General features: G+C 43.0%; 2 protein-coding genes across 8 annotated transcripts in view; one reads left to right on the top strand and one right to left on the bottom strand.

Annotated features, from left to right (window-relative positions):
* golph3 (golgi phosphoprotein 3) overlaps positions 1–2,717 on the bottom strand; it is a 34,323-nt gene extending 31,606 nt beyond the window's left edge. Inside the window, exon 1 of one of the 3 annotated variants that reach the window (XM_037096912.1) lies at positions 1,951–2,717. In XM_037096912.1, coding sequence (XP_036952807.1) covers positions 1,951–2,160 — 210 coding nt within the window. In that variant the 5' untranslated portion in view covers positions 2,161–2,717. The remainder of the gene's footprint in view (positions 1–1,950) is intronic. The other 2 variants (XM_037096913.1, XM_037096914.1) reach the window with 2 other exon arrangements.
* Positions 2,718–2,896: 179 nt separating this feature from the next.
* The window catches only part of pdzd2 (PDZ domain containing 2), a 122,751-nt gene continuing 101,201 nt past the window's right edge, over positions 2,897–24,446 (top strand). For all 5 annotated transcript variants that reach the window (XM_037096909.1, XM_037096905.1, XM_037096907.1 and 2 more), the window contains exon 1: positions 2,897–3,200. The gene's annotated coding sequence lies outside the window, so the exon portion shown is untranslated. The remainder of the gene's footprint in view (positions 3,201–24,446) is intronic.

Here is a 24,446-nt window from a genome sequence, read left to right as displayed (position 1 = left end):
GGACCGTTACACTAGAAATAATTTACGGACAGTCCTTTGTTACTTAATGTCAGTGGGCCTATGTTTAAATAAATTTTATGATGGTCAAATGTAATTAAATTAATTTGATAATTTGCCTAACGATGCTTGGATGTAAACATGAGCTTATTTCCCTGTTGCATATTAACTTTTGAAAATAACTTATATTTCTATATAAACTCTTAAGAGACTTTTTCTTCACATTTGGTGAGCCAACATACCAGTTTTACAACAATCTATTCAAAGTGTAGTAAAGCCAGAGAGTTCTCTCACAAGTGCCAATTGAGTTGCACAGTGGCTGGGCTGTGACCACAGGTCCCACTAGAGGACGTTGTGCCCTCATGCTCTGCCAGTGCTCCTTCTGTTCTCCCTCTAACAAAAGGAGCAGATAGCGGTACTGTTCAACTCTCCTCGTGTAACGGCTGTTCTTCTGTCATCTCCATGCTCTTGAGAGTGTGCTGGGAAGACACAACCTTTTTGCGGACGCACATAATGACATGCCATCCTGGAGGATACCTGTGCAACCTGATTGGTCTGCAGGTATCACCTTATGCTACCAGTAGTGACAAGGACACTATCAGAACAGAGAACTAGTGAAGAATCAGTCAGGAAGAATAAGGAGAGAGCACCTGTCTGAGGCCATCGCATGTAAAACCATTCCCTTTTTGGGTGTTGTCTTGGTTCAGCCTCTCCATTGCACCTGGTGTCACTTTCACTGATACCAAAGCAGGTGAAACTGACTCACAACCACTTGTGCTTCCTAAATGGAAAAATTAATACCCCCGATGTTTAACGTAAAATAACTATGTATGTAACAATTAATGTGCTGGTTCAAATCATTTCAAAAACTTACAACAGCCAGAGCAAAACCAACATCGATGCAATTTCACATACAAATTTTAAGAACATTCAAATAATCCTTTCGGGGAAAATCTGTATTCAAAATAACCAATAAGCGGGGTTTTCAGCTCTGAAGCTATATTTACCATTAAAACATCAACATTTATGATGAACTACCAAACAACCTCTAGATGTGACAGAACTACATACATATTACACAGAAAGAAGTTTAAAGTAAAAAGTAGTGGAGATATAATTTTTTTGAAAATGGAAATGACAGATTGTTCTGGTACAACTACATAGACAAATACACGCTGTCAAGTGTTTTTAGTGTTTCTTGGATGCTCAAAACAAATTACAATCCAGTGGGGAAAAATAGTTGATTGGTGATGTTTAGGATATACATACACAGAATAAAAATAAAACAAAATGTATAGGACATTAACTTAAAAAAACTTAACTTAAAAAACAACAACAACAACAACAACAAAGAACTATTTCTGAATATAGATGTAGGGTGTTTACAGGCCTCAGGAATTTATTTATTTGAACAGATTCTTTTCAATAAAAATCCAATGATGTGAACTGGGAGGCCCTACTTGAGTTGATAAGAAGTGACCCTGTATCTCTCTGCTAAGAGTCTACTGATCAATCAGGGTCATGTTGCAGAATGGCCCTATAGCAGTAGAAGCATAGTTCCAGTGTGCAACATTATTCCTGGAAAATGATCAAACTATTATCATTAGAAATCGTTTTCTGTGTTCCGTTAACTGGACGTTAGCAGTATCCCGACAGAGACAGCTGTGACAAGACAATGTCTGATCACTTAAGTCCACTGCTGACATAATATAAAAGATCACGTCTGAACAAAACCGTTTGTAGCCAATTACACATTAATCTTCACGACGTGCTGCAATGAGGCCCACCGTTGTTGTTAGCTTTAGCTAGCCGTATAGCAAACAAGGATGTAACCGAGAACTAAAGCTATAACGGGTAGGAAAACATAGCTAACGTTAGCATAGCTTACTGTCCATGGTATAAGTATTACCTTAATTTTTACGGCGCTGAGTGCAAGAACATGTATGTTATTACCTCTCGGTCTTTCAATCCTAACAACAGCACCTCTTCCATCAAGGTGAGGCGTGTTTCTTTGGAATCTCCGGTATCGTCATCGTCCACTTCGTCTCCCCGCCGGGGCTCGAGATCCTCCTGGCCGGATGGACGGTCTTTGTCAGCGGCGTTGCGCGAGGCTTCGGTCCGCCTCTGCACGAGGCCCGAACTCCGCACAGTCAGGGAAGTCATGTCTGCAGGCAACTTAGCTAAGCAACGACGAAAACAGCACGTCTCGGACTACACTGCCCGAGATGTTTGACACAATTTCTTGTCAACCATAAAGCGGTTACAACGAGTGCTATGAGGAGTGAGCACGGCAGCCTGTGTACACCTTGTCATCTACAGAACTGTTAGCTTTCCGCCACTTCGTCCGCAGCAACGTAATGACATCTAATATGGCGCCGTGTAGTGAATGTGGTACCGAACTTATCCAGCAGGTAGAGACCGAGTTAACCGAGTTAACCTGAATAGTCACAAACAAAATCAAAGTAGCTTCGTTTCGGCTGAATGCCACATCAGCTAATTTCATAAACACACAACGGCACTCTTACTGTTAACGTTATACTGAAGCGATCGTGTTACCCACTGAGTTCACATTTAATAAAGATCTAACGTTACCGAATAACAGCAATGGCCTATCTAACTCATTTTCATCATCAAATAAACAGTAACTTCAAAAAGCGAACTACACAAGATCTATGAATTACATTTGTTTTCAGTGAGTTAAGGATTCATCGTAGGTCTAGCATTTGATCGGACGCTTTGGTTGACGTCACATAGCCGTTTACTGGAGCCTGGTAGCACCAATGCCTGGGGGCGGCTCCATGCAAAACAGCCGTCTCCACAAACTGTGGACATGTTGACTCCGCCCTCAGCCTGCAGACTACAGCAGGGTAGCCGAATGAAAGCCCATCAACTCAATCAACTCCGCAAAGCAAAGGCTATCATCCTTACCTTTGGAGGAAAAAAACGCCGTACATTAGTGACTACAGATCAAGAACATTTCGGCTTCTTTGATCGGGTTTCCTGCCGTGGATATCTGTTGAATTGACTTTCGAAGACTGAAGAGTAGCTAAACGCTATTTTTATTTTTTGCACGGATTTAACGAATGTGAAGTTTTGGAGGACTAACGTCAGTATCAACACATTCGTGGAAAAAACAAATGACGGATTCCTACTAACCTTTTGAACGCCTTCGAACTCCATGATCTTATAACGTTAACCCAAAGGTAAGTTAACTAACGTTACAGTGAAGCCTACTCTGCAATTTATTTTCAATGTGGATTAATTTACAATCTGACACTTTCTGAAACATATAGACCAAAGTAAATAAAGGATAACGGCGAAAAGCTGATGCAGTTTACAGTGTGTTGAACGCGTGTCGTTGTCATACTATGGATACCACTGGGATACAAACTTACTTTCAGTCACGACGCCCAAGACACGAATCAAGTCGCCCATCAACCCAAAACGGAGTCAGACCGATTCCAGTCATTTTCTGAACGGTTGGCTCTTTTTCCTAACCACATATTTAAATTTACATGGGATATCTTCAAATTTAAACCCGCGAATTAAACACTTAAAAATCTATGTACACTAAAATTACTTTTGACGTATTTGCCTGGGACTTCCTTCTGACCACATCTTGATTCATTTAAAATGCACCAAACAACCCTGCTTTCATATGAGAAGCATACTATAGCTATATGTTGGCATAGTTTTTTTTTCAATTCTATAGATGAAATGTAATATCATATTCTGCACCAATTTCACAGACATTGACTATGACTGTGTCTGTCCTTTTTCATCACAGGCATCATTCAGATGAGTTAATTGCCTCTAGACTGGAATAGCTTATGCTTCTGCTGAGGACATATCTGCTCTGTGTTACTCCTGTCGTTGTTTTTCTCGTCCTCCCCTATCTACAGCTTCAACGTGTCTTCACTCTAACATACTTTAATAGCTTTTTACATCCAGAGTGTTCTTTGTAAACAGGACATCACACGATGCATATATTTAGCAAATTTACAGAAAATCATACATTTGTAATTCTCTGGTGATAAAGTGATTCATTCACTTGAATAGGAAATTAGGAAAACATGAAGAATGCCATCAAACACTGCTGATAAAATGGAAAATTGAGACAGTGGTAAAGGTTTAAGGTTAAGGCCATTTAAATGTCAAAAAAACTAAACAAAATTAAAGCTGCAAGCAGTGATGAACGGCCCCTCGCTGTCTGTGCACGTCAGGCTGCGGCGCCGTTGGACTGCATGCTCACCTGTTACTTGCATGTCATGCTGGGGAGAAAACAAGCAGTAAACGTCATGTCAAAACAACAAAACAAAATTAAAGCTGCAAGCAGTGATGAACGGCCCCTCGCTGTCCGTGCACGTCAGGCTGCGGCGCCGTTGGACTGCATGCTCATCTGTTACTTGCATGTCATGCTGGGGAGAAAACAAACAGTAAACGTCATCTCAATCGGATGATGTTTGCCTGACTTCCTGTGTCCAGTGGGTGGCGCTATGGATATAACACAGTTTTGATGCACATATATATTGAGGGTGACTCCCTCTACATTCCTGAATAATTTGGTGAAGATTGGAAATTGTATGTTGAAATTATACAGCCTCGATGCCTCATCGGCGAAGGAAAAAAATGGTTTCCACCATCGCGGCCACCAGGTATAACTTTGATCTTCAATGCATGAAGATGATACTGTTACTGAGGTAATGTGAAGACTGTGGTATTTAATCTCTAGGACAAGATAGATTTCAAAGGATGCATAAAATGACGTTTCACATCAAAGTGGATGACTTCCTGTTGGACTGACAGTATGGGTCCAAGAGGGTTTTTTGTGCATCTGCTCATGACAAATATGCACACCAAATTTTGTTCCTGTATCTGCAAGTAGGAGGCAGGGTATTACATTATGATGTTTTTTGTCTGACTTCCTGTGTCCAGTGGGTGGCACTGTGATGATGACACTGTTTTGAGGCACAGATATATTCTGGGCGACTCCCTCTACATTCCTGAGAGAGAAGGGGAATTGCATGCTGAAGTTACGAGGACGAGGTATGACGTAGGCAAAAGCTTTTGACAGGTTTTCATCTTCAAGGTCTGAGGATGATTCTGACTGACTGTGAAGTTTGTTGTGTGAAATCTGTTGGAGGATATCATTACAGAGCGAGGATTGGAAATATTTCAAAATGGCAGCCACAATCAAAATGGCCGACTTAGTATTGATGCTGAGGTGTATTTGGGGCAACACCGTCTACATGTATGTGCATTTTGGTGTAGATGGGAAATTGTATGTTGAAGTTATAAAGACTTGATGCTTCACAGTGAAGGAAAAAAAATACTTTCCACCATCACGCCCACCAGATATGACGTAGCCAAAACATTTCCATAACTTTTCCTCTTCAAGCCATGAAGATGATACTGATTGAGTGTGAAGACTGTGGTATTTTAAGCTCTAGGACAAGTTTTCAAAGTAGGCATGAATTTGGGAAAAATGCCACCACACATCAAAATGGCTGACTTCCTGTTGGAGTGACGGTATCGGTCCCCCTGACTTTTTTGTGTGTCTGTTCATGATGAATCTGCGTAGCAAATTTCATCTATGCGCACATGGGAGGCAGGCAAGAACAATAGGGGGCGCTACAGAGCCTGCAGTTCACGCCCACACCCAATGACATTAAATTACCACATTTTTAGCTGGATGTGACGCATATTCCAAATTTGGTGAGTTTTGGGGTATGTTCAGGCTTCCAAAACAGCAGTTAAACCGCAGAAGAATAATTCTCTCTCTTTCAATTACAATAGGGACCTCACAGGTCTGCGACCTGCTCGGGCCCTAACTAGAACTGTAAGCAGTTATGAATGGGCACCAAGGCCCCCCCTCCACACCCTGCACACTGCAGAGCCCACGTAAGTTGGCCCCAAAGGATGATGGGCTCGGGGCAAAAGTGAGGACACAGGCCAACGTCTGAGCTGTGGTATTCGCTATAATGGGAAGTGCACTGGAAGTGCAAAAGGCTTAATGTGTACCGATTTGGATGTGTGTGTTCAAGATATGGTGTCAGGATTGGCCTTACATCATACCGACCAAATTTCATAAAAATCGGTGTAGCCATTCAAGAGATATAAACTTGACATACAGTGTGGGAGTTATAGGCAAAAATGCATTGGCCTAGGTTATAGGGCCCCCTGCTGGCGGATCTATGCAGTTTTTTGTGTCTGAGATATTTGCAGGAGTCGGGACCAACCCTCCAAATTGCACCGCCCTCCCTTGCACGGTTTAGCTTGCAGCACCACTTCTAGCCAGAGAAAAAATAAAATCACAAATCCTTACAATTACAATAGGTTTCCTAGCACCGCTGGTCTTAGGAAACCCTACGTCCCTAACATTCCCTCGGCCCCTCTGGCTTGGCCCCCTAAAAAACGCACATCTTGATGACCTCTTGTGGTTTCTCTGCCCAGGTTTGGAGATGTCTGCCTGTCTCTCAGAACCACTATCTACCACAGAACTACTATCATAATAGTATGATAATGCTATTCTTCCAGTCCTTAGCAGCAGCAAATGTTGTAAATTTGTATTTTTTAATATATCTGATCAAATCAATTTTACTTTCCACATCTTATGCTGCTATCTTTTCTTCTGAAGTGTAATCAACACAAATAAAATTTATAAGTATTCTCTCCCTCAAATCAATATTCTGTAGATGCACCTTTGGCAGCAATCACAGCACAGAGTCAGTGTGGACAGATCTCAGTCAGGCCTGCACATCTGGACACAGCACTTTTACTCCATTCTTTGCAAAACTGCTCAAGCTCTGTCAGGTCGCACAGGGATCGGGGGTGAACAGCCCTTTAAAGTTCAGCCACAAATTCTGTATTGGATTGAGGTCTGGGCTTTGGCTCAAAGGACCAATTTGTAAGAAAAGGTGACTTATAAGAGGCATTCTCAACTCGTCTAAAGCTGATGCATTGGGATGGCAGATGCCCTGAACTACAATCCCAATGTGTCGGCATTTGACGAGGTGGGATTGAGACTCAAAAAGAAACTTTTCTTACAAAAAGCACCTTTAAACCATTTCTTTGTGGCTTCATGTCTCATTTTATAAATTGATTAACACCAATGTATTTTTATATATTTTTGATGCATGTAATGGCAATGTTCATTTATCTATTGAACCATGTATTCAGTTATTTTTGTTAATTCTGTCAGTTTCAGTTCTCCATTATTTGGGACATAAATGGTGATATTACTGTTCTGTTTAATATTTTGAATTTAAAAATAAAGTAGTGAGAATAAAATAAAAAAAAGTACTTAATTTTTGGAAAATAAAATAAAAGTGTAGCAGCAGCGGGTTTCCCTTTCTCTTTGTTAATGTTTTACATCTTAAAGCTGTATTCTGTAACATTTTTTTTGTTATTTGCTAGAATTGTCATCATGATCAATAGTAGAATAAGATACAGGTCAGCTGTGTAAAAATCTACTGTCTGTGGGTCCACCCAGTGGCTGTAAATTGGTTTGCAAGAATCCATTGCTCCCAGGTGAACACAACCAATCAGAGCCAAGTGGAGTGACTGAGAAGTGTCTATCATCCTCATGCATTGCTAGCAGCCCCCCTCCCTCACACAGTGCGCACTGGGCATTCCCCCTCCCCTGTGCAGGCTCCCCAATGACTCCATCTGCCCAATTTTTATCAGTTGTGAAGGATAATGCCAGCTGTGGATTGGCTTTAGTTATGAAATAACTGAATCATCTATGCTGCATGTGCACATAAAATGATAACTTGCATATTGATTCTGTCAGAGCTAGCCTGGCCGTGATGGTGGCACCACTGTCGGCGTGAAGGAGAGGGTCGCAGGCGGGCGCAAAATGCCGATGGACGTGATGGTGGCACCCACTGTCAGTGCGATGGAGAGGGTTGGTGGCGGGCACATATTGCCGTGATGGATGCACCTGCTGTCAGCGTGATGGAGAATGCGTTGGTCAGCTGGAGGTCCTGGGGAGGATGGAGGCGAGATAGTAACTTCCCACCGTGTTTACCTCTGCAGGCCGTGGTCCATGTCTGCTGAATGTCGCTTGTGCCGTAAACCGAGTCGTAAACCGAGTCGACCCTGAACCTGCTGTCGGTTGATGTGTTTGTCTTTAGAAAGACTTTACGTGGGTTACTACGCGGGTACATTGTAATTTAGTTGTATTGATCCAAAATAGAACAATCAGGGCTTATGTTGTTGTTGTTGTTGTTGTTATTTTGAATGAGACATCTTGGTTATCTGGTGTCCTCTGTTACTGTGGTTACAAGCTAGCTCATGCACAACAGGCTTCTCTGTGGGGAGGGGCTTTGAAGGCAGGGCTGCAGCACAGCAGAGAGGAAGAAGGATGGACCTGGGAGCTGTATCATTTAATTTTAAGGCTGTCAGGATTTTGCCACGCCCCCCATGTCACATTTGGTTGGCTTGCCAAGTGGAAAAATACACATGTTGAAGTGCTGTGAAATTTCTAGGTTGAATTAAGCATTGAGGTCAGAATACAAAGCATGAAACTGGTAAGCTATTTTCAAAAAGCAGCTGCAAACTTTGTGGCCATTAATAAAATGCCACTGTTATCTTCTAAACACGATTGAAACACTAGATTTTTGGTGGTGCCGTCAGCCATCAATCACCAACGCTGCTGTAAAATGTGAGGTCATTCAGGGATAGGTTGTGCTACAGTACAAATCAAATTTGGCTTGCTAAGCTCCCTGTTCTCCTTTTTAGAACTACTTTTACTCAACATGCCTAGCTTGATCAAGCCTGTCTCTAACGACCTCTAGTGAATAATGAGCAACTGCTCTTTAGGGCATGCATCCATGACCTCCTGAGATGGAGCATCATTGGATGGACCCTGACCCTCTACAAAACCACAGCCAAGCACAAGTCAGTCAACTTCAGTACTATTATAGCTGTTTCCTAGATCAATGTTGGTGAATTGGTCTGATAAGTAATTTGTTTCCATGAAGTCTTTCCATTTGCTCTTGAAGAATAAATCAAAATGTTTATTTCTTAGTAAGGATGTGATGAATCGCCACCTGGGATTTGGTGGGACCGTGCATGCACTGTATCTGAAAGCCTGAGAATGAGACTCAAAAATCAAGCATTCTTTTGAATCACTTTAATGAGTTTGCCACATTTACATTACATACTGTGGCTTTAACTGTCCACCCTAAAGAGATAGTTTGGGTCTTTTTATTTGGGGTTGTATGAGGTACCTCTCCCTAGTCAATGTATTACCTGCAGTAGAAGATACCTGCATCTGTTCTCCCTCTGTGTTTAACACTGATCAAGAAGCAGAGCTATGTACTGCTACTGCTCCTGCACTGACAACAAAACTAATTTTAGCCACCTTAAAGAAAGCACAGTTAAAATGTTTATCCGTTTAAGTATACACTATATTTTGAACAGTACAAGCTCACAGGCTATGTACTGTGAGTGCATGTCGTTTTCATAGCTAATGTAATGTCTCACTCACATTTGATTTATCCTCTGTGCCAAAAGAGTACTTTGGGGTGTATCCAGTGAAAGACTGGAGGTATTCCTGAAAAAACTGGAGCAACAATAACAGCAGACCTGGCATTTTCCTGTGAGCTGCTGCTCAACTCTGCTGAGATTTTAAGGATAGCTGCCTCTGTTCAACAAGTAAGCAACATGGACCTGTCTGTAGAAGGTCAGCGACGCTCCTCCCCAGCTGAGAGGCATGGAGAAATGTCCAGATGAAGTCCGAGCTATGCTCCATTGCGACCCACCTGGATGAAGTTCTCGAGCGCCAATCCTCGCTCCTTGTCCGGGTGGAAACATTGCAGCAGGATAGTTCCAGCTTGGCCAACACTGTCCACCGCACATCGGATGCTCCCTCCCTCCTGGGCGATTGTTGTTAGGAAGGGGAGACCAGTCTCTCTCCCCTTGTTTTTCCCTGGCATGGAAGAATATGACAACGATCCCATCCTGTTGTCCAACTTCTTCACCCCACTGGAGAAGTTAACTGAGCTATTGGCTACATGCTCATGCTCTGCTCTGGAGCAATCAGCCCTGCCAAACACCCGAAGCAGAAAGTGTCACACCCCTCCAACTAGCAAACTGGTGTCCCAGGGTAAACATCCAAGGTGTTCATCCCCTTCATCAGGATCCTTCTCAGAGAGCTGGCCTCCTCTCCCTGCCCCGCAGCCAAGGTTCCCACGGCCTAACGTGGTTCCGATCCCTTCGACGCTCAATGATGACGTCATCTGTGCAGGTGACTTTAATCCCTCTTCTACTGTTACAGATAGCCTTGGCTCCTCCCATCTGTTTTTGTCCCCTAATTGTCGGTCTATGACAATGGCTGCAAGAATCGACCCCCTGAAATTCTTATAATCAGTGGCTCTATGATCAGAAATGTGCATATCCCAGGCTCTTTCACTTACTGTCTCTCCGGTGGGATTACTACTGACTTCATAGAACTGATACCTGTCCTCCTTAATCTCCATCTGTCTGTTCACACTGTTCTGTTACACCAGCACAAATGATGTCATGTCTCCTTCAGACTTTACCATGATCTTGAGTCCTACCCTGCTCAACAGCTCAGAGCGTTTTAGTCGACTTTTTAGTCTGCACACATGGATGCAGAACTTCACCACTACAACAGGCCTGGGTTTTTATTAGCAATTTTGATTATTTTTGGACTGAGCGTGACATGTTCAAATCTGATGGTTTACATTTGAATAGGAAAGGGTCTTGCAGATTAACAATTTTATTAATTTAATTGCTTTTAGCCTGAAATGATGATTTTCCCACCAAGACCCTGCCCTGCACACAGTGTCTTCCTGTCACAACACTGTCTCTGACAGTGTGGGTCCTGCTGTCACTTTTAGTGTTTGCGCTGTCTCTGCTTCTGGCCCCCTTACTCCACCTAGTTATTTTGCAGCTGCAAAACTTTTAACAGATCCTCATACCTCTTTTCTAATATCAGTTCCAACACCTATCTGCTCTCTTATCCCTATTATTGTTACTGACAGGCATTATATCCTGTCTAAACGCTTTCACTGTCCTCATAGCAACAACCCTGATTCTAGTAAAGTTAATCACACCACTCATGGGAGGGTCACGTCTAACCTAATTAGTATAAAAACAGTTCCTGTCCCTCCAGCTCTTCCCCCTGTCCACCTCAGTTGTGCTTTACTTAACATTAGGTCACTCTCCAGCAAGACATTTTATATTACATTTTATTACTCACTATGGCTTGCATTTCTTTTTCCTCACTGAGCTTTGGCTTTCCTCCACTGCCAGTGCTGTTCTTATTGAGGTGTCCCCCCTTGACTATAGCTTCTTATTCTCTGCTAGGAAAGACAAAACGGGTGGGGGACTTGTGGTTGTCCTCTCTAACCAGTTTTCCTTTATAGTATGTTCACTTGGTAACTTTACATCTTTTGAGTGCCTGGCCATGCTTATGAAACCGCCAACATATCCTGGCATTACTCATTTATAGACCAGCCAGGTATAATCCCATTTTTTTAAACTGAGTTCTCTGAATTTTTATCTACCACTTTGATTAAACATACAAAATATTTCTGCTTGGTGACCTGAATTTTCATATTAATTATGTTTTGGATTCCAAAGCAACCAAATTTCTAGATCTTCTTTGTAGTGTCAACTTCATCCAACATGTCACTGGCCCCACTCATAATCTTGGTAATACTTTGGATCTAGTCTGTACAAAGGATATTAATGCTTGCCTCCCTTCTATTCTTCAGGTCCCGGTCTCGGATCACTCTTGTGTCTTTTTTAACCTTCTCATGCATGCACAGACTATTTGCTCTGTACCTAACCCTCACTCTTTTCGTCCCATTAACAACCATGTTAAGTCCCTCTGTCTGATAAACTTGAGTCATTCCCCAACACGGCTATGTCTGTCAACAACCCCACAGATGGCCTAAACAGTGCACTGTTAGAATCATTCGAGTCCTTTGCTCCTCTTAGAACTAGTAGAGGCACTCAAACTAAATCACCTGGACTCTTAGCTTTAAACATTATAAACATGCATTTTCTGCAGCCAGATCTTTTTATTTCTCCAACTTGATTGAAACCAATAAGAACAATCATTGGGTTGTGTTTAATACTGTTGCCAGGCTTACACACTCTTCACCTGTTCTGAGCCCTTGTTTTACAGCTAATGATTTTCCAGAGGTTTTCACTGATAAAACCTCCCAAATAAGGAACAATATCATCAGTCTGCAGCTCTCTAGTGCCATGACTGGTCAGTGCTCTGTGTCATGGTCCACGAGTTCACTCTCAGTTCAAACCCATTTCTGCTAAGGCCTTGGCTTCAATGGTTGCCACTTCAAAGCCAACAACTTGTTCACTTGATCCCATCCCTTCTGACCTCTTTAAGGAACTTTATCCTATTCTGAATGCCCCTATACGTGCCATCTTGAACACTTCTCTGAGGAGTGTGTCCCCTTAACCTATAAATCCACAATCATTAAACCAATCCTCAAGAAACCCAATAGCGATCCACTGGTTCTTGCCATTTATCGACCTGTCTCCACTTTCCCTTTTTTATCCAAAATACTTGAGAGAATTGTTGCTGATGAACTGACTGCCCACCTTTCTGCCAATAATCTCTTTGACAATTTTCAGTCGGCTTTCCACTCCTGTCACTCTACCGAGACTGTCCTAACACACTTGTCACTGCTGACTCTGGATCAGCCTCCTTACTTTTAGTTTTTGACTTAAGTTTGGCCTTCAATACGACTGGAGCATCACGTTTGTGTTCACGGACTGGCACTCTTATGGTTCCAGTCCTACTTATCTAGTAGAACCCAATGTGAGTTTTAATAAATCTTTGTCAGAATGCTCTACGGTTACTGCTGGTGTGCCCCAGGGGTCCTGCTGACAAAAAAAAAAAAGCTGACAAACCCGTGCTTTTCGGTCCAAATAGCACGGATTGGTCAGATGCCTTCATGTCTCGTTCTGCCTGCGCCCCCCTCTGTCCCTCCGTCCTCCGTGCGTGCGCACGTCACGTTTCACTGGTGCCGAAAATATCTATCACACTCCTCTGCAGAAATACGGAGTTGCAGGAGAAGAGAGTCATTTGGTTACAATGGCAGAGAAAATGCAGCCAGCGTTACTTGCAACCGCTCACCCCGCTAAAAAGGCGAGGAAAAGAAAGCCAGAGGCAGAAATGGCTGCTACGAAATAGGCTCTGGGTAAAGAAAGAAGTCAGACCCGAGTCCATCGGTGCGGCGTTTGAGTGGTGGAGACAACTGGGGCATGTGAAGGACAGGAAAAGTTGCTTTCTTTCTGTTGGACAGGTAATGATTTGTTTTGTTTTGGGGGGATTTGTTATTTTCATGAAATGTGTAAGGTTTGCCAAATTCGCTGCATTTGTAGCTCGTATTAGCCCAATGCTAACGTTAGCTTCTTTGTGTATTGTTTTTAGCCATGAGAATGGCTAATGAGTCGGCCCAGTTTCCACTGGATACGGTCCGCTGCGTTGCGGCTCCGATCTGGTTTTGCGCCGCCTTCCGGCAGTCCCCACCGGTTGCAGTGTGAATCCGCCACGGTGCAGTATGGTAGACAGCTGCCCTCACAACATGTGTCTGCTCCCTGCTAAATTCAGCTGAATTGTTTCCTCCTTTTATTCTGTAACAGTGTGACATTTCTGATGTACTGAAATAGGGCCTTTTCTAATCTTTGGCCATATGGTGCTTAGAAGAAGAGTACTTTTAGAGGGGGAGGGGAGGGATGTAGGTAGTGTAGGTCATCTGAAAACATGGAACAAAGAGTGGGGGACTAATCCCTGCCCTTCTAACTGTAAGATAGAAAATGTGTAAAGTTTGTAATACACATAGCAGCTACCTATAGCAGCACTCCTACACCAGGCAGCGCTGTGTAATTAAATTTTTAGATTGAATAAACACTATGTTTAATGACAAGGCATCAGATTAACATCTAATGGCAAAAACCAAAGATGAATCCCAGTAAACCTGCAGGTCTTTCAGGGCTGCACGGTGCAACTATGTTGGTCATGCACGCAACCAAACATCTGTATAGTCAACTAAACATTTTCATTGGTCCCACAAGTGTGCCTGATATTCAGCAGGTCAGATTGTAAAACATGTACAACACATTCTCCAAGATCTACTAGACGTTTAGACGGTAGGAATTCTGCATTTCCATAGTCTGTTTTCCCACCACTAAAAAAGTGTTTATTACTTTGTTATGCGATCCAAACATTTCCCACATAAGCAGCTTCACATTTGAAACATTTTATTTTGAAGTAAGCTGGTCACAAGAAATGCAATGTGTACAGCGAGTTTAGCTGACACTCATCAAAAATGTGTCCATGGAGAAAAACAATTGTCATTTTTGTGGGAGTAACAAGATTTCACTTTAAGATGAAGAGCTACAGGTAGGCTGATCTCAAATATCAACATTTATCAACATATTGAATTTCAAACAGCTGTTACCGCATCATCAGGCATACATTTTTAAAAGAAAGTGGACTCTGAGATGTCGTGGTAGCATTGGCAACACACAGTAGATGATGTGGGGACCTAGTGACAGACTAGCTGTAACTAATATTCTAGAATAGTCAGTTTTGTTTGCAATTCCTTCTTTGCACATTTTATTCAATGTTACCCGTACTATATTTCACTATAGTGCCTGGGACTCATTAGGGAGGGCTGATTGGGTTGTGGTGGTCAGGTGTGTGTGTGTGTGTGTGTGTGTGTGTGTGTGTGTGTGTGTGTGTGTGTGTTTGTTTGTTTGTTTTTTGTATCTGCTTTTGAGATAGTGCTTGAGTGAGAAAATACTTATTTAAGTGATTTGGTGCGTCTAGTCAGTCAACTGTCCTAACTCTGAACCTGTACTACACCCGGTATAGATTTATTTATTTATTAAATTGAGTTTATTGAGCACTTTAAACATTGGTACTCTTTAACTTTTAACTCTTTACACAGTTGAGGTTGTGTGATTTATATGAAGATAAACACTTAATTCCAGTTAACAATCTTTAACATATGGTAATGTGCCATTTTTGCATGGTGGCTGCCATGCAGAAAAGATGATCCCAAAACATTCCATTTTAACCAATTGCAGAAAATGGGTTTACATTGGTATTATTCCAGTAAATGGAGCTCACAGAGTTAAGGGTGGGCCGACTATGTGTCTCTGCCTGGGTTAGTTGAGCTGGCTCTTCCAGGGGAGCTCACACCACTCGTGGTAGCATTTAGTCTGGCTGAGTGCAGGACTCGACAGTGTGAACATTTTACTTGCGTTTGCAACTAAAAATAAACATATGCAAGCTCTAAATTGTGATTCAGAATGTGTATGAATAGAGAAAATTCAGCCCAAGCAATCACTAATTATTTTTTAACATAACAATGACAATAATAGCTTCAGTGCAATAGAATATCTAATGAAATATCTGGATGCAAAGTTAATTATTCCAATTCATTTTTAATGTCACTTAATGAATCAGACAGGAAAAAAAAGCTATGTTTATGCTTCTATGTTCAACGCAACAGAGAATTTCACATATTCACATCTTGAAATTGCCCTTTCAGGGGGTGAACAACATCAATAAAAATAGGGTGACTCAATTCTGTTGTACGCTCCAATCCTCCCTTGTTTTAGCCATAACCACAGAATGTCAAAAATATTGCTACCTTTTAACTGGCTAACACACAGCTCCCTTTGAAACTAGACCTGGTAAAATGTATACATACACACATAAATGTAGACATACACACGGCATACAACACTTTGTCTGAATCATAATCAGTGGCTGGCATTAAGAATAACCATTAAGAAATAGGCAAAGCTGCTGATGGTTTTATGTAGGTCATACAGAGGCATCGGTATTAACTAAAGTATTAAGATTCTGTGTACAGGAAATGCGCAGTCTACTTCTAAAAATTCTTAAATAATAAATAATAGATTAAAAAACACCGTTGGGTGATCAGCTTTTAATTTCTTTGCTGTAAATATGTATGGACACAGACTAATGAAGAACAGGAGTTACTTTATCAATCTCCCCGCTGGAAATGTAGTTTGTTCACACACTGGACCTATTGACATGCAGTCATTGAGAAAAATATAACAGTGATGGGGCTGCCGTATTGTTAGGTGCCCATCTAGTTTGCTTTTGTCCCTTGCTCAAGGTTCACTGGGAAATTATAGTGCCTGGGAGGTTAACTGGAACCTCTCAGGCTTCCAGTCCACAGCCCGTGCAATGGTCTGTGCTGTTCCAAAGCCAAATCCTCATTACTGCCACTGAGCTACTGCAACCCCAAAGAGTGTAGGTCTGTAGGTCTTTAAATCTGTTACAAGCAGTGAGACAGAGATTATGTGCAGAGGGGGAAGGGCTCCATTTAGAGGGATTTAGGTCATTACTGGAAATGTCATCATAATACTGTTGTTATTTACTGATGTGTGTTCACTATTGATGAACTAAATCTGTTTGTATTTCCCTCTGTTCTGTCTGTGTCGGAAGACTGTCATAAAGCATTTATGAAAAGACGTCACTTACATACACTCACTATCATTGAAAGTCTAGATGTCACAATTGGCAGCGTTTACTAGATGTGGGCTGGCCAACCTGACATGTTAATGGCTGAACAAGTATTTGTGGCAACATGTTTTAAGCTTTTCTTCTTATTTCTTTCTTTCTTTTTTTTTTTTTACCCTTCTGTGAGAATAAAGCCATCAGCACCCTTTTTACTTATGGATGATCTCCCCTCACTCTGTCCCTCCCACCTGCTTGCACATGCTTGGCAGAGACACAGAGAAAGTATTACATCTCTCTTGTACACAGATTTTGATGTAATCTTTCTTTGGAGTAATTTTCAGTGTCTTCTCCTGGACAAGTGACTGTCCAATCTGAGGAGGGGTCAGCAGCCTTTACTATCATATGTGGTCTGTGGCTGTGGGACCCTCTGCTTGTTCAGCTTCCCAATCGTCTGTCAAATTAACAACTCAAATTTACAGAATATGAACAAAACACTGATATTTAGGTGAGCACTGCTGCATGTCTGTATGTGTAATAGTAGCCCCATTCACACTGCCCTTTGAGTGCAGGGATCCTGCGCCAATTCTCTGCACCGTCCTCTGTGTGAAAATCTTGAATGCGACGAGGGGTGAAATTTCGGGAGAAAATTGGCGAACCGCCACTGCAGCGGTAATGCGGCGGCTTGCTAGTGATGCTTGAATCAGGGATGACGAGTCATTACAAAAATATAGCAAATGATACATGGACTGAGATCCGTGCACACACAGAGAGGAACAGGCAGCAGCGCTCCTCTTCTTCATCCTCTTTGGTTAAATATCAGTGTATTTTTTCATATACAGTCAAACAGAGACGGATCATTGTTAAATGCTAAGGCAGAGGGTCCGGCAGCCAGGAGACACATCTTTGAGGGAATCTCCTCAAGGGAATAGGAGACGACACTTCATTTTTGTTTTAATTTATGTTCCAACCAAAGCGCTCATGACTAATTAAGAGTCTAAATACCACCTGCTTGCAGTGCACTTTGCACCCAGATTAGAGAGACAGCGAGATCCTCCCAGTGGTATTGGCAGGTAGAGGCACCGCAGTGGCAGTCTGGGGCGACCTGTGACATGTCCATGGCTTCTCCTGGCACCCGCTTGGCAGTTCAGAAATGCAAGAATAATAAAAACACAGGGAAAATCTATAAAATATGAATATATAAATATTAAATATAAGAATAGTACAATATGTACAGTATTTTACATTCAAATTTACTGTATGGAACAGATATTAATATATATTTAGATAATATTAAGAAGTGCAAAACAAAGAGAAATTGTGCAATACTTGTGCATTAAAATGTGTAAACAAGTAGCTGAATTTTCTGTTATATTTTTATTTGTTATTCATCATGACTCCATGGCGGAAGTGCTTAAGTAAATAGAATTAGCACTAAAAAGTAGAACATACTTCTAAATAATCACCTGAACGCAGAGTGACTGTCGAGCCAACAAACACAGACCAGTGGGTTTTCACAGGAAATGTGGCCTCGCCCTTAGTGGCAGCGAGTCAAGGGAGACATTTCTGAACTGCCGAATGGGTGCCAGGAGATGCCACGGTCATGCCACAGGTTGCCGCAAACTGCCACAGACTGCCACTGCGGTGCCACTACCTGCCAATGCCACTGGGAGGATCTCGGTGCTGCTGGGTTATTATGTAGATTATTTAACTAGCAAAATGGACTTGGACACGCCCTAAACACACTAGCACACGGTGCTTGAGACCATGCTATTTAGACATCTAAATAGGGCCCATTATCTGGTTGTATTTTTCATTCATTCATTCCATGTTGATGACTTGTTGTGGCATTACATCTTTTTCTGATAAATCAAATGATGGTAAATGGCCTCGTATTTCTATCTAGTAGGTTTCCAGTCTACTGACTGCTCAAAGCAGATTTATAGCACTTGTCAGATTCACCCATTCATAGACTGATGGCCGAGGCTGCCATACAAGGTGGCAGCTGTTCATCAGGAGCAATTTGAGGTTCAGTATCTTGCTCATGGGCACTCTGACATGTAGCTAGGAGGAGCGAGGATTTGAACCAGTGACCTAACGATTACTAGACGACTCGCTCTACCTCTAAGGATGCATCAGTCCACATTTTTGGATATCTGCCCATTCCAATACTATTCTGAAACCAGAGCTTTGTTTGCTTTATTATTATTATCATCATTATTGTTGAGGCTGAAATAAACTTCTTTCTACAGGCAAGTATGACATTGGGCAGACATCTGAAGTCCAAATATCTGTAGTAAAGCTCATGACTGGAACTCCTTTTAACTTCTCAGCTAACTTGGTTGACACTCAATTGTATAGTTCAGGTAGTGCAGTCTAATAAGTATCTCCTTGATGGTGAACTATACCGTGGCCACAAGTGTTCAATCAGGCCAAGAACTCCTGCATTTTCCACCAATAACGGTTGGTCATTGGGTACGATGAAGTTGAGCAACTTCTTGGTAATCCCTTTAGCTTTCAGGTTGTCTGCTTGGAGATTACCTTTCTTTTGGAATGACTGCAGAAGTGATTCGTGACAGCTCCTTTCGTCTTTCTGCCCCCTGGCTAAAAATTCCTTGTGCTCTTTCACATGGTGCTTTTTAAAATTTTTAATTGGATTAGTGGTGTTGTACATCGTACAGGAGCACCTAGCAGACTAGCCGACAGGAATCACTTGTGGAGTCATTTTAGCAGACAGCATTAAAAACACAGATCGAACACATGGATCGAAAATCTTCACAGGTTGGATCGGACATTTCCGATACCGATACTGGATCGGATCAGCCCCATCCCTATCTACCTCCTGAGCTACAGCCGCCCGGTAATTAATGCAAGACAGGCATAACGTGCTCATTAATCCTAAATTACAACATTTTATTATGCTTTTTCTTTCTGATTATGATCTGTTAATAAGCCTATGTATGTAATAGTTTATTTTAATAATTATGTTATTCTATTTATAATAGTCTTGAAATGTTTAATTGATTGTGAATTGTTGTTAGGGGGGCTGAAACAGTCAAATGGTGGGCCGATTTTAATTGTTGCTTCCTCTTGTGACAGAATTACCTCCCTCTGTTTCGTATAGGAAGGTTACACACTGGACCATACTAAATGAGAAGTGAGAGGAATCTTTGGGGCACCTTCCCTTAGCATTTACAGAATTTGAGCAGCTGTTATCATAACTGCATCTTAACTAATTCTGGCTCATTTCATTCAGTGAGGAACCGTTCTTAGGCACATTACAACACATTTGCAAAACTGTGGTATCTTGTCAAATAATTTGGTGAAATCTCAGACATCAACCAAAACAAAAAATGTTTTGCATGCAGCACTAATTTCAGTAAGACACTGTATTGCGGCTAACTGGCGACCAACAAAGTTCATAAGCCGCAGTAGGCTAAGCAGGGGAAACAGTTCAATTGTCTTACGCGCACTTGAATGATCCAATGTCCACACTCGTAATCCACCGTTTGCGTCATTTATTGTTTACCATCTTCATACGCTTACTGACTTCTTATTTAGACTCATTGCGATGCAAAGTATAACAAAGTTTCTGTGCAATCTGTGCGATCTGTGCGGTACACAAAAGATAGCCCTCCCCGTGCTCACCCTACGCCATACTAAATTCCTGCACAGGTGTGCCGGTAAAGCTAATTAGTAAGGCTCCCAATTGTGCACCGCCCACACCCACCGTCACCCACACACAATAATGAAAAGCGAGTGAACAAAAAATAACACCAATCACACAAATCAATTCATAAATATGAAAAGACCCAAACCATATGATTAAAGTAAAAACATATCTAATTTTGGCTCCTACATTCCGGCCCCTAATTATGCCCAGGCTATAATTATAAATGACAAATTATGTTGGAGGCAAAATTAAACACTGATAATCAGTGTTGCATATTACTGTTTAGAAACTGACCGTAGAGGCATTATAACTGAATTGTGCACTCATAGGAATAATAGTTTTATGTTATTTATGTTGTAATTCCTACAGCTCCATCCGAATCCTCTGCTTCTTGAAGAAGACATATTTTAGTGATAGGTCTGTCCAAGAATCCAGTTTTTGTTCTGATCCGGACCTTGTGAACATGTCCCCTTCTATCCTTTTCCGCCTCCACAACTCTTCCACTGAGCCACGAATTGTGCAGGGGCAAATACTCTCTAACCCATCGCCTCCAGAACAAATCCGCCATGTATTGGACCTGCCTCCAACGTCGACAAGCATAGACATCTTCCTTCTGGAACACTCCTGGTGGTAATGACGGTTTGCACTTCAACAGCAAGAGATGGTTGGGTGTCAGTGCTTCCAAGTCATTTAAGTCAGTCGACGCTTTAGTTATGGGGCGGCTGTTGATGATGGCTTCAACCTCACAAAAAACTGTATGGAGGCCCTCTTCATCAAGGTTCTGTATCCTCAAGGTGGAATTCAAGACTTTACGCACAGACCTTATTAACCGCTCCCACACTCCACCATGATGAGACCCAGCAGGAGGGTTAAATCTCCACTTTACACCCTTCTGGAGGAGTTCATCACTGATCTGCACATGGTTCCATCTTCCTACTGCCTCTCTCAATTCGCGCATGGCCCCGACAAAGTTTGTCCCATTGTCCGACCGCAACTCAAGCACTTGACCTCGCCTTGCCACGAAGCGTCTGAGGGCATGGACAAAGGAGTCCGTGTCCAAGGATGACAACACCTCCAAGTGTACAGCTCTCACAGCCAGGCATGTAAAGATTACTCCGTACCTTTTAATCATAGTTCTGCCACGCTTAATCTCAAAGGGCCCGAAGCAATCCACCCCCGCTCGGGTGAAAGGCGGCTCATCGGGAGAAACTCTATCATGTGGTAGATCTGCCATGTACTGATTGCCTGGGGCTGCATTCAGTCGACGACAAACCACACACCTTGACAGAGTCTTCCTTATGGCGACACAGGCGCCTGGGATCCAATACCTCTGGCGCAACTCTGACAGCATGTGGTTACGTCCACCATGACCTGTGGCTTGATGCACGTGATGGAGAATGAGCGTAGAGATGTGGAGCCAGTATGGCGGGATGTCTTGCCTCATCTGGCATGGCTACTCGATCGAGCCTACCACCAACTCTTAGCACATCATCCTCCAAAACAGGGTCAAGCCTGTAGAGATGGCTGTTCTTCTTCACCTTTCCTCCATTCTGCAGGCAGGCCAGTTCGTCCGGAAACCTCATTCTTTGACAAAAGCAAACGATCGCCTTTTCGGCTCTGGCAAACTCCTCAATTGAAAGGGGTCCCTTCCCTGTGGCCTGTGCCTTGACACTTACCATCTCCTCCTGCAGCTTCCTTTCCAGCTGTTCTTTATCTGAATTGGACTGATCGAGAGCTTCCTTCAGCTGTCTCCTCCTCTGCCCAAGGTCAAACAGTAACCTCTTGAACCGAAGCAGCCAGCCAACCGCCCTTCTCAGCCGAATCCAAGAGGAGAAGTGTTCAATGAAGCGCATGACTGAGTCAGCCTGTTCTTCGACCTGAACAGCATTCGCAGAAACGGCTACCTTGACCTCAGGGTCTTCTGAAGAGATCTTTCCAGAGAGGTCGATGTTTACTGGCCATTTCTCTTCAGGTTCCATAAGAAAACTTGGTCCCAGCAACCAAGCTTCAGATTTTAGGAACATGTTCACCTTAACTCCCCTAGTGGCCAAGTCTGCAGGGTTATTGGACGTGTTCACGTACCTCCATTGCGATGGTTCAGATATGGAAAGAATCTCTGCTACTCTATTTGCAACAAAGGTTTTGAATCTTGAAGTCTTGTTATTAATGTACTTCAGTACTGAGGTGCTGTCGCTCCAGAAAACAGATTCTTGCAGCGGCATCCTCAACTCCTTTCTCCACAGCTTGTCCATCCTGCTTGCCACCACTGCAGCCGTTAACTCCATGTGGGGAATAGTAATGGATTTCAACGGTGCCACACGAGCTTTGCCCAACACAAAAGCACAGTGAGCCTGTCCCTGGATGTTATGCTGTAACAGGTAAGTCACCGTACCATATCCATCTTCACTTGCATCTGCAAAGTGGTGAAGCTGGACGGAAGAAACTTCTCCAAAGTCAGGAGGCTTAAAGCACCTGACAACCTTGAATTCCTCTAACTGATGGAGCTCCTTCAACCAGGTGGCCCATTCTTGAGCAGCGGCGTCTGGCAGTGTGTCATCCCAGCCCAGCCGACCTCTGCAAGTGTTCTGAAGAATTCTTTTAGCGACAAGTACAACTGGTGACAGGAATCCTAAGGGATCATAGATGGAACTGATGACAGATAAGATCCCTCTCCTCGTCAGGGGCCTGTCCCGCAGTGTGATCTTAAACTTGTAGGAGTCCGACTGGATGCACCACTGAACTCCCAAGGCCCTTTCCACCGGCAAGGTGCCACTGTCCAAATCGAGGTCCTTGACCTCAAGAGATCGGTCTTCTTGAGGTATAGCGGCAAGAACGGTGCGACTGTTGCTAACCCATTTTGTGAGCTGAAATCCGCCTTTTGCACAAAGTGCACGAAGCTCCTGATAAAGAGATATGGCCTCCTGTTCAGAGCCAAATGATGCCAGGCAATCATCAACATAAAAATTGTGAAATACAGTATCAACGGCCTTTTCACTGAACTGGGCTCGGTTGTCTTCGGCACTTTTTCTCAAAGCAAAAGACGCACAGCTAGGAGAAGATGTAGCTCCAAACAGATGGACGACCATCCTATGCTCCACCAGATCCTGCTCATATTCTCCACTTGGCCACCATAAGAACCGTAAAAGATCAGAGTTTGTTCTTGGTACTCTGACCTGATAAAACATGGCCGTGATGTCTGCCATAAGCACAACAGGCTCCTTTCGGAATCTAGTTAAAACTCCGACCAATGAGCTGGTGAGATCTGGGCCTTGAAGAAGTCGAGCATTTAAAGATGTTCCCTGGAAAGTCGCCGCGCAATCAAAGACAACTCTCAGCTTCTTCTTTTGGGGGTGGTACACCCCATGGTGTGGGATGTACCAAACCCTCCCATCATCACGGTCGATCTCCCCTTCTGGCACTCTCTCAGCATAGCCCTTTGATATTATGTCGCTCATGAAGTCTGTATAGTGAGCATGAAACAGACGGTCCTTTGTAAACCTCCTTTTGAAACTGAAAGTACGCTGCACTGCAACATTCCTGTTGTTGGGCATTTTCATATCTTCTTTCTTCAAGGGCAAGCCGATACTGTAATGCCCATCAATCAACTTGGCCGACTCTTTAACGGACTCCATGAACTCACGATCTTCTCAGGACAACCCTGGCTGGTCATCTTGGACACACTCAGGAAAGTCAACCTTTGTCTGCTGCTCCCACAGATCCTCAAGTGTAACAACAGAAATCCTGTTGACTGTGACTTCTCGTTCGACACAGGTTAAGTCGTTGATGCAGCCCCCTCTCAGTGGACCATTCACTGTCCATCCCAATATGGTCTTCACTGCATAAGGGCCACCATCTGCACCTCGAATGACCTCCCATGGTTCCAAGGCCCTGGGAACGTTTGTCCCAATGAGCAAATCCACCTTGGAGTCAATTTCTGTTAATTTCACGTCCTTCAGATGTGTCCATTGCAGGAGGTCTTCCTGCCTGGGAATATTACCTTGGTGGACAGGCATACATTTCTGCGTGAAGAGCTCTGGTAGCGCACAGAAACAGTCAGAGTCCAGACCAGCTACTTCCAGGTCCATCACAATGTGGCTGCTGACGACCTTCTCCTGACCCATTGTCCTGAGGAGGATGCCAGTTCTTCTTCCAATAAGATTCAGCCTGTTCATAAGGCGTTCAGTACAAAATGAGGCTGAACTCCCAGGGTCCAGGAAGGCATATGTAACGGCAATTTCATTTCCCTTTTTAGACTTCACCGGGACAGGCAAG

The sequence above is a fragment of the Acanthopagrus latus genome, chromosome 5 (genome assembly GCF_904848185.1).
Source record: "Acanthopagrus latus isolate v.2019 chromosome 5, fAcaLat1.1, whole genome shotgun sequence".
Taxonomy (NCBI): domain Eukaryota; kingdom Metazoa; phylum Chordata; class Actinopteri; order Spariformes; family Sparidae; genus Acanthopagrus; species Acanthopagrus latus.
Note: the sequence above shows the minus strand (reverse complement) of the source record. Positions and strands in the feature narration are given on the sequence as shown.